At 47.2% G+C, this 14,355-nt stretch overlaps 1 protein-coding gene across 4 annotated transcripts in view; it reads left to right on the top strand.

Annotated features, from left to right (window-relative positions):
* The window catches only part of NCOA5 (nuclear receptor coactivator 5), a 28,343-nt gene that overhangs the window by 12,221 nt on the left and 1,767 nt on the right, over positions 1-14,355 (top strand). For 3 of the 4 annotated variants that reach the window (XM_075916198.2, XM_075916199.2, XM_089769798.1), the window contains 6 exons: positions 2,767-2,833; positions 6,413-6,907; positions 7,151-7,263; positions 7,531-7,657; positions 9,733-9,932; positions 12,085-12,408. In XM_075916198.2, coding sequence (XP_075772313.2) covers positions 2,767-2,833; positions 6,413-6,907; positions 7,151-7,263; positions 7,531-7,657; positions 9,733-9,932; positions 12,085-12,408 — 1,326 coding nt within the window. Of the gene's footprint in view, positions 1-2,734; positions 2,834-6,412; positions 6,908-7,150; positions 7,264-7,530; positions 7,658-9,732; positions 9,933-12,084; positions 12,409-14,355 lie in introns of all 4 variants that reach the window. The other variant, XM_075916200.2, reaches the window with a different exon arrangement.

The raw sequence follows: 14,355 nt of genomic DNA, 5'->3' as shown, positions 1-14,355 counted from the left end.
TAATGGAACAATCAGTATGAGTTTATGGAAGATAGATCTTGTCAAACTAGTTGATTTTTTTGATGAGATTACAAGTTTGGTGGATAAATGCAGTAATGTTTATGTAATAGCAATTGTAGTAAGAAACTAGAATAATAATCAATATGGCATATTATGGATAAGTTTACTTGCAAAAAATGGATTGCTTGGTAAACTGGGCATAAGCAAACAATGTAAGGTCATCTAGGAACAAAGATTTAAGGCTGTATTTATAGGAGGGGGATTCTCTATCCTGGAAAGCAATTACTCTGAAAAAGATTTGGGGGCTCATGGGTAATCAGATGAATAGTCTCCTAGTGTATGGCTAAAAGGGCTAATGCAGTCTCTAGGGGAATATTGAGTTGGCGTTAGGAAATTAGCATTATCTCTGTATTCGGCATTGGTGACCCCTTCTGGAATACTGGGTACAGTTCTAGTGTCCACGCTTCCGATATTGAAGGTTTAGAGAAGAGGCAGTAGAATGATGAAGGGCTTGGGAATCATACCTTTTGTTAAGGTTAAAAGAGCTCAGTTTAATTAGCTTAAAGAGAAAGTCATGAGGTGACGACCGCACAGCCTGTGTAAATACACCTACATAAAGAATAGAAATTTGATAGAGGTATCTTCAGTCTAGTAGCCAAAGGTATAACAAGATCGTTGGCTGGAGGATGAAACTAGACACATTTAGACTAGAAATAAGGGTTAGATTTTTAACAGTGAAAATTAACCATTCTGACAGTTTACCAAAAGTTGGTGGACTCTTCATCACTGGGCATTTTTAAATCAAGATCTATTTTAGAAAAATTTGCTGTGCTGTAGTGCAACCACAACTGTTGTATTTGAAAGCAGGAATCAAGTCAAGAACATCCGATGGCCTGTGTTGTGCATCAGGTCAGACTAGATGATCACAATGGTTCCTTCTGGCCTTAAAATCTACGAAAACCTTACAAAACAAAAGACTTCAATTTTCTTTTGGAAAAAGTGTCTTTTGAATGTTAAATATTTAATTTGTAAATGCTGATGACACGAAATAAAATGTTCTTGAAAACTGTTCATTTTTCAGAACAGAAGAGTCCTTTGAGTAAATCCTTTTTTTAATGCATGTCTATTTTGAAGACTTAGAAAATATTAAACCAAGGAAGCAGTGTTGCACTGAAAGGGTTACATCTGGTAAAATAATATCCTGTAGTGAAAAGTCAAAATGCAGTGAAAACAGGACTACGTTAGATGTACATTTCTGTGCACTAAAGCTGAATGTCAGGAACAATAGGGACCTCAAAAAACCAAACCGTAAAATCCCATTTTTGCATTGCACTGAAACACTTTCACAAATACACTGAAACTCCTTTAATTGTCTCCTTGATAAATAGATTTGTTCAGAGAATAAATGTTCAACATATCTCAAGGTAAATACAGTAGAAAGTTGCCCTGTTAAATAGACAAAACACCCATTCATTTCTTAACCCAGTGAAATGGTCTTAAATAATATCCTGTGAGTCTCTGTGCCACACACATGTTTCTTGGATCACCGCTACTTAATGCACAAATGGTATTTGCCTTTTCATTCATTGTCAAAACATCCCTTGTTTACAATAAGAATGAAGATTGAATTTAGCATCTTTGTTTTTCTTGCTGAATTTCAGTCAAAGCTTGAGAAATTAAGGTAGATAGTAAAACCACTAAGTTTCTGCTTACAGAACTCTACATACACTGTTTTATTTATTTTTCAGTTGCAGGAAAATTGAAAACTATACATAATATTTAAATACTTGCTGTAATCATAACTGTTAGTTACACTGTTAACTCCGCAAACAAGTGATGTGTAGCATTTGGTTGGTTTCCTTTTTTTAAAGGTTCTCATGCTTGAGAACAGAGTGCCCTAAACCAAGCATTACTTTGGAGTGGTTTTGTTCTTTCCCGCTTTCAGATAACCTCGTCATCTCTCTGCTACTATTGATGTTTTCATCGTTTCTCTCCAGTTTAATATTATCAGCCTTGTGGCTCCCCAGTTCTCTTGTGTGTTCCACTCTGAACGCTTCAAGGAACATTTTCAGTGCCGTTACTAAGACATTATTTCTAAGACACAATTTTCAAATTTCTGATCTGTTGCATTTATTTGCATTACATCGGCCTGATGGTGTTATGACTGCATGAAGTTCACTTCATGGGGTAGTTTTACTTGAAGTCCCCTGGATCCTTCTGACTCAGTGGTGGAGATTGTGCAATATGATGTCACAACAGTCCCCTGGAAGTCAATTGAACTTGTTTTTGAGAGCCCTTGGGTCCTTTTCCAGAAGGATGGCAGCATGTTCCATTGAACAAGACGCTTTGAATTTTGAGATGAAGTGTATTAGCCCAATGGCTTTCCATTTATGAAGGATTGTCTGACTCTTTACTTTTTCTCCTGAAATCCATGGAGCTGCATGCTGTTGGTCCACAGACTACAGGAGAAAGAGGTGGTATTCTCTTATGGGACAGGGGGTCTGGACATGGGTGTAAACGTGATAAAGGGGTAGAATTTCCTACAAACTGTCCTTTTAGCTGAAAATCACAGTAATCCATGACCAATTCATTGCATTGTATTATCTTAATTTAATAAAAATAATCAGTGACAATGCCTCTTGGCTGAATGGATTTCCTTGCACCATATGGTTGTCTTTGAACTTTCATTGCTTTAATTTAAAATGTGCTGACAATCTTTTTTTTTATTCCATAGCATTGAACAGATGGGTTGATTATTCTTTTCAGATATTAATAAAGCAGCGGAAAGAAGAAATATGAATAAGGCTTCATCAAGGTCCAGCCCAGCACGAAGGTAAAGTACCTGGAAGCAGTGAGTTATACTAGGAAGGACAGGCTTTAGGGTGAGCCCTCCTTCCTCTGCTAAATGTCTAGTTTTCTTCCCTCACCACCACCATCTCCCCAACAGAATGGAGACACTCGAGTGAACAGCCAGAAGGAGGCCGTCCCTTCCATGTGTGAAGGGCCTCACTGGTTCTCACAGCTCAGGAGGCACAAGGGAAACCTGGTGTTTGCTCCTGGGACTCCAACTGGATGCTGCATTTTGCAGCATCGGTTGTGTGAAATGTTGGGGAAGGATAAACTGCTGTTTGTTCCTGATTCTTAAGTGTCAGAGACACAAGGCTTCTATAGAGAATACCATGGGTATGTAGCATTCACCGCACCGCACTGCAGAGAACACCAGCACTTCGCTTCTGATGTCGAATGCTTCCAGTGCTAACAGGAGCCTGAAAAGTGATGATGCAGACAGTGCACACTGCAGGGAGAAAGCTTCCCTGTGCGCACTATCCTTTCTGCACGGGCACTTGTATAATATCATCTTTCTCGGCACAGTTACATTGGGAATACAGGGCACCTGCCTGCTTTTCCCATGCGTTCCTCCCCAGAAAATAGGCCCTATGCGTACAGTTCCTGTGTGTCCCTCTTCTTGTGCAGTCATTCAGCAGATTGAGAAGAGACCCATGAATTAACTACGTTGCATGTCCATGTTTTGCTATGGCATGTGGGTGAACACTGCAGTTACATTCTGACGCAGTATGAGTCTTCTCTGGCTACCTCTCAGAGCTGTGTACGCACAGGGAGAACTGTCCATGTTGCCACAGAGAACTGTATGACTACTACATGCAACTAGTCGCAAGCATTCATGTTTCACAGCTGCACTGCAAAATGATCATGTCTGTCTGTAGCTATTTCATGTCCCTGTACATACCGATACAGTGGGCGACAGGTGGCCACTGTTTGTGGCCGCATCCAGTTACGGGGTATGCCAGCGGGTACCGAGAGCATACCTGTTTGTGTGACTGACTGTGGGTCAACACTATCTTCAGTTACACTAGAGGTCTTGGGCAAATATGTTCCTTCCTGGACCTCGCAGCAGGAGTAAGAAGCATATGGGGCTTCCCATGTAAATCCTGCATGTCTGGTGATTCAGAACTCAGACAGATACTGTAAATGTGCTGCCTTTATTCTGCAGCGCACAGTGGATCTGTAGCGCCCATTGCCACTTGGCATCAGGCACTAATGCAGCAACAAGCAAGTACAGGCCAGTGCTTCTGGGCATTGGGCAATGCTACAGGAGCATATGAAAGCAAAGGCCAATGCCACTGGGCATCGGGGCTCGGGCGATGGCGCTGGAGCATACTCGAGCACAGACCAATGCCTCTGGGCATTGGGGCTCGGGCGATGGCGCCGGAGCATACGCGAGCACAGGCCAATGCCTCTGGGCATCGGGGTTCGGGCGATGGCGCAGGAGCATACGTGAGCACAAGCTGATGCCGCTGGGCTGCGGCACAGTAGCGCAAGCAGATTCACGCATGCTGATGCCATGGGCATCAGGCAATGCCACAGGAGCGCAAGCGGAGGCTGATGGCACAAGAGCGCAAGCAGATTTATGGAGGCCAATGCCTTGGGCATCAGGTGAGCAGCAGTGCGCAAGCAACAACTAATGCCATGTGTGAGTGTTTGCATCACTGAGGGCAAACCACTGTTGAGCATCCCTGTACGCGATGTTTCGTTCCCGATAATGGATGTGGCCTGTATACCTACTTAGATAACAGAGTGGGAATTAATACAATATGCAATGCAATAATGTTGCTGTCTTGGGTGCTTGTATTGTAGTCTACCCTATGGTTTACAGCAGGATATGGGACACTCTGTACCTATGTCGAACTACTGTAAATCCCAGGTGGATGCAGCAGTATCTGCTCTGGATTTTCTGCAGCTCACAAATGAGGATACAGAATGTTTTTCCTCTTGGTATACTGCAGGATGAATAGGAATGCTGTGTTCAGCATCCCTGATCAAGTGTGTGACTACACTGCAGATGATAGGTGAGGATATGCATTGTATCTTGTCTCTAAAGCAGATGGGGAAACAGTTTCCCTGATACCGAAGATGGTCACATTATAGGACACGTTCAAATATGGTGCATCTTCTCATCTATCACAGGGAGACTGCCTCCCTGGTGCAGATACATTCTGATCACTGATCGTGCTCTATATGTTACCTGTGGGTAAAACAGTAGTTCATTACAGTATACTCCCTGTAAGACCACAGGGAATACTGCGTATCCTTTGGATGCAAATGGCGGGTGACCAGCGGTCAAAGTGATCACGTGGAATCCACATAACTTTCTCACTGCTCAGAGAAGAGGGGCATAGGAAAGTAATCATCAGCTGGGTTTGGTAGGTATCAATCAATCAACCTGGTATCAAAGCCTGAATCTCTAGCTGGCTACTCTTGAGACTAACTCTCCAACTGATTCCAAAATGAACCTCAGCACCATAGAACTTACTGGAGGGACTTGCCTTTGGCTGGCTGTGAAAGCATGTTCCATGCCTCGTTCACGAACTAGACTAGTTAGCTGAGGGAAGTTTAGCAATCAGAAGTGTTAAAGTTGATTGAGATTTTAACCAAGTGTTTCTCTTCCCACAATCGTAAGTGTCCTGCAGGTGTTAGCCATATGGGAGAAGCGCAGCACTTCCATTCCTAAGGTGTACTGTGTATGTGTGGCTTAGAGTGGATTGAAGGCTATGCTAGCTCTGGAAAACAGAGCACTGTTTGGAAAACAGATTCTATTTTGGAAAAGAGAAGGCATGCAATCTTTCACCTCTTTCTGTGCCTTACTGAAGACGGCATGCTGCTTTACTGCAGTTAAGTCTGAGTGAAAGGAGTCATTCAGGTACCGTTGGGAATCATTATCCTGCTGGCAATACAGTCTTGGCTCGAGTTAGTAGTGTGCTAACACGGGGCATCATGCAGTCATGCTGATTTCCTTCAGGGACATCTCTTCACTGCAGTGCCCACTAGACAGAATCCAGCCACACGAGCTTCATGGTCACAACATACATTTTCATCAACATGATAATATTGATGGGATTGCTTCAGGAATGCTGCTCGCCTTTTTCAGTTGGCGAATAGAATCGGTCCCTTTGAGCTTTAACTCTAGTATCCCAGTGGATGGGAAGACATGGCATCTGGGGCTCTGTGTACCAGTTTTCTGAAAACCAAATGTTTTGCTTGAAAATCTTCACTGCTTGGGAGGCCTGAGACCATGGAATGATTATTTTTTGTCTTCCTGCCCTTGTTTTGCACAGACAACCTGGCACTTCTAGTGGTGGCTCAGATAGGGTGTTTGGAGCTTCTTGGGCTATGCAAGGTATTTGAATACAAAACCTTTTCAAAATGCCTTGACACAGCCGTTTGGACTTGTCTCTGTGGTGGTGTTGTGGCAGGATTAGTAGGGGAGGATTCACCTGCTGAGCGAAAGGTTTCTGTGGCCACACAAGGTAAGAGGTCTAGGGCTGACAATACTCATGTGGTTTGGTTTGTGGGTTTTTTTGGTCTAATGGCATTTCCTTGGTACTTTCCTCAGAGAGCAGTATGCGTATGGAGATGGCCGAGATGCAAGACGCGATCGCTCTCCTATCCGGGGGAGCCCACGAAGAGAGCCCAGGGATGGTAGAAATGGCCGAGATTCCAGAGATGGTCGAGATATGCGAAGCAGAGATGTACGTGATCCCAGAGATGCTAGAGACCACAGGGACCCGAGAGACCTGCGCGAGCCCCGGGACATGAGGGACCCGAGAGACCTGCGCGAGCCCCGGGACATGAGGGACCCAAGAGACCTGCGCGAGCCCCGAGACATGAGGGACCCGAGAGACCTGCGCGAGCCCCGGGACATGAGGGACCCGAGAGACCTGCGTGAGCCCCGGGACATGAGGGACCCGAGAGACCTGCGCGAGCCCCGGGACATGAGGGACCCGAGAGAGCTGCGCGAGCCTCGTGATGCTAGAGACCTCCGTGACCCAAGGGATCCTGTGTATGAACGATACCGGGATGTAAGGGAGCCACGGGACCCTGAGTACAGGTATCTTCTTATACTGGGATTGGAGCTCTAGTGATTTGTTGCCTCGCTTGTGGTGATGGTACTAAATTGAGGCCTTGTTGGTCCCCTCACAGCTTGTGGAATCTGGTCATCAGAGGGATAGCCAGGTCCATATTTCAATTAGCAGCCTGGAGGAATGTTTGCTTGCATTATACTGGGAAAAGTTGGGGTTGCAGGAGAGGCTTGTCAGAACATATGACAGTCTGTGAATGGTTTGCTTTGCAGAAGAGATGATGCTTATGACCGTTACCTTCGCCTGGAAGACTATTACCGGAGGAAGGATGATTCTTATGACCGTTACAGAGATCACTTTGACAGAGCCCCCTTGAGTGCAGAAGGTCAGTCCTGTTCCATCTGCATCCCCCTTTCCCTGCCAATACAGTGTGTTACATGACTGGCATTGTTGTAGGCAGGTGTTGGTATTCTACCACCTGAAGATGGTGGGTAGTTGCATCCAGCCCTGAAGGGAATAGTGCAGCAGATCCAGTTTTCAAACTGTGGCTTACTATAGGGATTGGACAGGCTGGTGGTGTGCAGCTAATGCCTGGGCGTAGTTAGAAAGGCATTATTCACACCCTCCATTTCTACGGCTGGCTTTCTTTCAGAGCGCCTGAAACGCGAGGAGCGCCGCAGGGAGGAGCTATACCGTCAGTACTTTGAGGAAATCAAGAGGCGCTTTGAATCAGAGAGGCCTGTGGACTGTTCTGTGATAGTGGTCAATAAGCAGACAAAGTAAGAAGCTAATTGCTTTAACCAGTTATGATCTACTGAATGGAGGGGCATATTTGACTGGAATAAAAATGACCCTGGATATTCAAGGTAGTTTACCTTGTAGCTGTTATTCAGGAGAGTAGCTTTTGAGCATTTAGAGTGTTGCAATCAGTATCTGTACTGCTCTTGACAGCAAATAGTCTATTTTTGTTGGGATGGGGAAAAGCTGAGTATTTGCAACCTCTTGCTCTGGGTTTCCCCCACACGCTTTCTGTAACAGCTGGCACTTCATTGCTACAGGGTTGTCTGCAATGGCCTATGCCCTTCATTCTTAAATACTGATTACAAATTAGCACCAGAGTGGCAATAAGAACACACATTAAATGGCTATAGAACTGGTTAACTTACATCTCAGAAAATGTCAGTTGGTAATAAACAAGTGGGAATGTTTCTGGTGGGATTCTGGAGGTAGCCTGATGCTAGCTGACGTTTCTATTGTCAGGAAGTAAATATAAAATCAGCAGATTATGGAAAGATTAGTAGGATAGTATGCAGTGGTGACAGGGCTATCATGCAGAGCAGTCTGCATCACTTGGTAAGCTGGGGCACTCAAACAAAACGCGTGTTAATACAGCCAAATACAAGCCATGCCTGCGGAATGAGTCTAGGTGTGCTAATGCAGTGTTTCTCAACCAGTGGTATGAGTACCCTCCGGGGTACTCGAGAATTCGGGGGGGGGGGGGGGTACGTCCACACAACTGAAATTTGGAGAACTGAATTTTTGTTTTAAGTTTTACAGTGCTTTCTTATTTTTGTACTTTTTACACCCAAAAATTTCATCGCCCGCCCGGCTATGATTAAGTTGTTTAAACAAATGCATTGCAATGGTAGAAAAAAAAATTGTGTCTCTGAAAACTGTAGGTACAGGGGGTACTTATCATTTTTTTAATGGGGTACTTTATTAAAAAAAAAAAAAAAAAGGTTGAGAAACACTGTGCTAATGGACAAACAACCCAGCATGAGTTCCTGTTCTCATGCAGCTCTAGTGCCATCTCTTGGATTTATAAGCAGGAATAGTGAACGGGGGGGGGGGTTCCTTTGTGCACAGCATTGGTGGGACTGAGACTGATCATTGTGTCCAGCTCTAGTGTCCTGTCATCAGAAGGAAGTGAAAAATTGGAGAGGGACTAGATGAAAGTCAGAAGTGATTTGAGGTCTGGAAAAAAGCCTTATAGTGAAAGAATTACAAAGCAGGTTCTGTTTAGCTTATCACGGAGAAATTTGAGAGGTATCTTGATTATCTACTCAAGGGCTCTTTAATCTGACGGAGAAAAGCAGAACAAAAGCCCAATGGCTGGAAGCTGAAGCTAAACTAATTCAAATGGGAAATTAGGCATAAATTGTGAACAGGGGGAATGAGTAATAAGGGAATAAGCTGCCAAGGGAACTGGTCGCTGCTCCATCTCAGGATGCTTTGAAGATAGGCTAATCATACACAAATTATTGGGCTTAGAGCATGGGGAGCTGAGTGAGATGCTCTAGCCTCTGAGACACAGGATGTCAGACTAAGATGGTCTAAGGGTCCCTCCTGGCTTAAAAGTGTGAATCTGAAGAGCTGAGAGAGGGTTATAAATGTGGGGTTCTGAAGCGTTTATTATTTTCTGTAGTTTATTGATTAATGGTTCATGCATACGTAGTTATGTAGTCATGCTTGTAGCTCAAAAGAAGTGACTGAGGGAAGATCTACATAACCAGTTCCCCCTGCAGGCAAATTCCAATTCCTCCCTGCAATAATTGATTATACTTCTTATTTTTGGTTGGAATTAATATGGTTTTTGCTGCATGCCGATATCAACAGGCTTCCAGTCCATGTTGTCCAAGGACACTGAATATAGCTGGAGCCAGTATCTCTTTTGGTGGCAGCTGTGCACTCTGCTCTTTAGGCTTTGTGCACGTGCCAAAGTTGCATCAGCAGTTGAACTTAAATTCTGTTTTGAACAGAGTTAAACGGTGAAAATGGATCTGATGGGAATGCACACAAGCGTTTCTGTACATGGCTTCTATGTTCTGACTTGCACTGCCTTTGCTTTGTGCAGGGAGTATGCCGAGTCAGTGGGGCGGAAGGTGCGGGATCTGGGTATGGTCGTGGATCTGATCTTCCTCAACACAGAAATGTCACTGAGCCAGGCCCTGGAAGATGTGGGCAGAGGAGGGTCTCCTTTTGCCATTGTCATCACTCAACAACACCAAGTTCACCGCTCCTGCACTGTTAACATCATGTTTGGCACACCACAAGGTACAAAGACCACAATGCTCTGCTGGCTCAGATCACTCTGAAGTCTTCCAATGTGCTTTTGGATTCATCTCTCATGCAGAAAACCACACAAACACTTCCTTGCTGTGACACCAATAGCTGTTAATGGCCCAGTGCCGGTACAAAACAGACTCTCCAGGGGAACCCACATTTCCCACGGTGAAGGAGAAGAGTTATGGCTTGGTGCTCTCTTTGCAAATCCCAGTGTTGCTGAGGCAAATCTCCATGTAGCTTTCCTTTGGAAGCTGAAGTCCTTCCTGCAGGTGGTGATCAGAGAGTTTGCCAGTTCTCAGCTCTCTGCTCCCAGGCCATTCACCTTTCTTCTTGAGACAGAATTAGTGGCCATGACTTTCCTAAAGGTGTACCCAGAAGAAATAGGCTTTTGCCTACGGGATTTTTCTGCTGCTTGTTGCTCCAGTCCTGCTGCTGCTCAGAGTTTTGCCTGAATCAGCAGGGTGAAATTCACTTAATTTTTCTTCATTTTAAATCATTTCTTCATTTAAATCATTGCTCTGGGATAGGGCTGGGGATGAGGGGTTCAGTACGCAGCTAGCATGAAAAATGTAGCAAAATGTGTACTTGCCCTCGCTCCCTGAGAGAGGGGAACAGCCAGCAATGTTCCCGTATGAATGGGGGGGGGCCCTTCAGGGCCCAGCCCACCTGCCCCACAGGATGCCTGGGGCGGGGAGTAGGAGGCTCAGTGCTAGGGTAGCCCTGAGGGGGATGTCCCAGACAGCCCATTCACCTGCCTGGTAATTAGCTCTTTTCTGTACCATTTGATGAGAAGCAATCCCATTCCAGGTACATCCCATTTTCCTTGTACAACCAAACCCTTTCCTCGCTGGGAATGGGGGGTATGAGAGCGGGTTGGGGATTGAGGAGGGCTTTAGGGCAGGGGGTTGGGATGAGGGAGAGTTCAGGGAGTGAGGATGCCCGCTGGCTTCTCCTGGGGCAGCGGGGACTACGTACCTCACCTGCTGGCTTCTCCTGGGGCAGCGGGGACTACGTACCTCACCTGCTGGCTTCTCCTGGGGTTGGGGAAGGAGCACGTGGGCCGGCCGTGGGGGCAATGCAGGCTGATAGTCCTCAGACCCAGTCCAGAGGCTGGAGGGGAGAGCACAAGGCAGGAGAGGTCATCCCTGAGGGGACAGCACATGGGCCAATCCAGGGAGGGTGGTGGAGCTGCTGGTGGGAGGGGCTTGGGGCAGGGGAGTTGCTTACCCCGTCCGGTGGCTGGCAAGAACACTAGTCTTGGCCACTCTCCTGGTGATGCTGCTGCCCTCAGTGGTGGTCACTCTGCAGTATAGCATCTCTCCGGTCAGCCCCCTCCCCCTCGTGTTATAGAAAACAGTCCCATTCCAGGCAGATCCCATCTTCCTGGCGCAACCAAGCCCTTAAGTTAGAAGAGGAAGTTGCATGGCAAATTTGGTAGTCCTAGCTGGGGATGTTAGACAGTGGGTAATTGGAGTGTCATGTAACCGCATGAATTTGTATCCGTTACCCCAGTGGCGAGGTCAGCAGCCAGTGTGCTCTGGCCCCACTCCTGGGGAGCCTCCTGCCATCCTGCACTGCTACTTCTGCAAAGCAGCTTCCACTAGCACACCTCCACCCCACCTGCCCCCCGTGCCTCTACCAGAGGCAGCAGGGGGTGGGCGGAAGGGGGTATCGCTGAACCAGTGCTGGGGGGGGGGGGGGAGAACCAGCTGCCCCCAGCACCAGCCTCTGCTTCTTGTCCTGGCTCTTACCATCTTGGTGGGGTTCTTGAACAGACTGATTCACGGCTGGACAGGCACATGCACATTTCTATAACACATAGATAGAGCAGTATAAACATGTCACTGTATGGAACTATAGTTTGTATGGACTTGACCAGTGTTTTGATGTAGCCTGCCGTAAAAGGAGGCAGATATCTAGGTGAGTTGATGTTCCCCCAGGAGTAGGCATACCTCTGGTTTAGAACCACGGCTGTGGCTTGTGGTGCTGGAAAAGATTCCAAGCCCAGTCTTGGAAACTAAGAGTTGCTCCTGCCTCTTCACTCTAATCTCCTGCTGACCCAGGGCAGGGGATGGAGCAGCTAAAATTTGCACCTAAAATCAGTGAGGTCCACATAGTTAAAGCATCTCTCCTTGTGCAGAACATCGCAATATGCCCCAAGCTGATGCAATGGTGCTGGTGGCAAGGAATTATGAGCGGTACAAGGCAGAGAGCCGGGAGAAGGAGCGTGAAGAAATAGCCAGGCAGGCTGCCAAGATGGCAGATGAAGCAATTCTGCAGGAACGTGAACGCCCACCACCCATAGAGGAAGGTGCCAGAGGGGGCCACCCGCCTGGGATCCAGAGTCTCTTGAACCTGCTGGCAGACAACCGCTATCTGACTGCAGAAGAGACCGATAAAGTCATCAATTACCTGAGAGAGCGGAAGGAGCGACTGCTTAGAGGAAGTTCGGACTCTCTGCAGGGTAAGTTGTCCCCTTCGCTCCAACATATGGACCGTACCAGGCCTTTGAGGCAGCCTGTCTGCTCCCTTGAGTCTGCGCTGCCAGACTTTGCTGGCTCAGCTGCTGTATGAGCAGGGCCTGAGAGGGTGATGCCTGGAAGACTGAGCTGTGCCAGTAGAGGCCTCTATTGCAGGAGCTCTCCCACTTCGTTGCACCGGGGCGCCTCATGACAATGCAAATTACAGCATCACCCGGGGGGGGACCAGAGTCTGAGCCCCGTTACCCTGGAGCATCATCATCCCGGGCTGGGGAAGGCAAAGCTGAAGTCCCAGAGCTTCTGACTAGAGGGGGCCTGTAACCCCAGGTACTGGGAGGCAGCTTGATGCTGATGGCAGAAAGCGCAGTGTTGCAGGTACAGCTGTGCCCACTGCAGAGGCGTTGCCGGCGCTCCCTTTGCGGTAGGATGCTCCGCCTTAGCCGTGGAGTATTGAGGGGGCTCTGTTCAGTCAGGTCTAACCTGGGGTGTTAGGTTCTCGCTGGGAGATTGCTGGCAGACACCAACTGAGTAACTGAATTGACTTACGGAAATGGATTGGGTGTGGTCCCAGATGACCCCCTGGGGCTCTCCATCACCCTGTCCTGTAGGACCAGATTCTCTGGTCTCCCCCAGACAAGGTGCAGAGTTGGGGTAGCTGGCCCCTGAAGGACAATGCAGAAACGGATCCACTTCAGCTCTGTGGGAATGCAGTGCTGGGGCGCAGCACCTAGGGAACCAGTCCTCCCCAGGGACCAGAACCCCAAATGGATCCATCTTTCTCTGAGTAAGAGTTTTACACACAGGAAGCTCCTGAGGCTGTTTGCCCTTTCAGTGAAAGAGAGAGATGCACACTGATTGTTCCCCCAGTAAAAGTTATTTACGCAGGGTGTGATAGCAAGCCAGAGGGACTTGAAGTACAAGCAGTAGGGTAGGGTTTAACTGGCTTGCAAGTGAAAACAGCTCAAAGTAAGCTACTGAATTGCAACAGAGACGGGCAGAGCTAGTTCTAAGACACTTTACAAACTCCCCTCAACTTGCTCTTGTTTCAGGCAAGATTTCAAGCCCAAGAACTTGGGTTTTCAGTTCTCTTTGTTTCTTTGGATCTTTGGCTATGTCTGCACTGCAGAGTTTTTGCACAAAAATTCATGGAGCGGCCACACTGCAAATGCGTTTTTGCGTAAGAAGTACAGTAGATCGTCAGAAGGCAGGGCTTTTGGCACAAGTTATTCCTCTTTCTACGAGGAATAAGCCTTTTTACACAAGTGTGTGGACAGACAGCTAGGGGTTTCTTGCGCGAGAAACCCCTATCGGAAAAAGCACAGGTGAACTGATGGCCATTCACAGAATGGCCATCAGAACTTTCTTGCACAAGAGCATCCGTGGCAGTGTGGACACGCTCTCGTGCAAGAACTTTTTGCAGAAGATCTCTAGTGTGCCAGGCCTTCCCTAGGCCAGCTGAAGACAAAGGGACAGAGTTTCCCATTGTTTTCAGAGGTTCTCTCTGATCAGGAAGCTTGTTCTGTATCCCCGTCTTTTATGGCAAATTACCTGGTCAAACTGGTATCCCACTGCCAGGTGATATGGGCACATCACCCCTCGGGCCAGCCACTGCTTAGACTTAGGACAAACAAGGCTGAAGTTGGCCGCCCAGTCCCTATGGCTGGGGGTGGCGCACCCTGGAGGGCTCACGTTTAAAACCGGAAACAGTCCCAGGGCTCTACAGATTGGCACATGGACATTGATAATTCCAGGAAGTGTTTTGTCCAAAGCATCTTTGTGCACATTTAGACTCAAGCCAGTTTCATACAGGTGGGGGCATCAGAGACCGTTTGGAAGCGATGGGGCCTGTCTTTCGCTTGCACGCGGCAGGGCAGTAGTTGACTTGCTGCCCATCGGGGCTCCTAGGATGGGCCTGCAGGGAATTCACCCCT

Source organism: Pelodiscus sinensis, chromosome 17 (assembly GCF_052426305.1).
Source record: "Pelodiscus sinensis isolate ZL-2025 chromosome 17, ASM5242630v1, whole genome shotgun sequence".
Lineage (NCBI taxonomy): Eukaryota > Metazoa > Chordata > Testudines > Trionychidae > Pelodiscus > Pelodiscus sinensis.
Note: the sequence above shows the minus strand (reverse complement) of the source record. Positions and strands in the feature narration are given on the sequence as shown.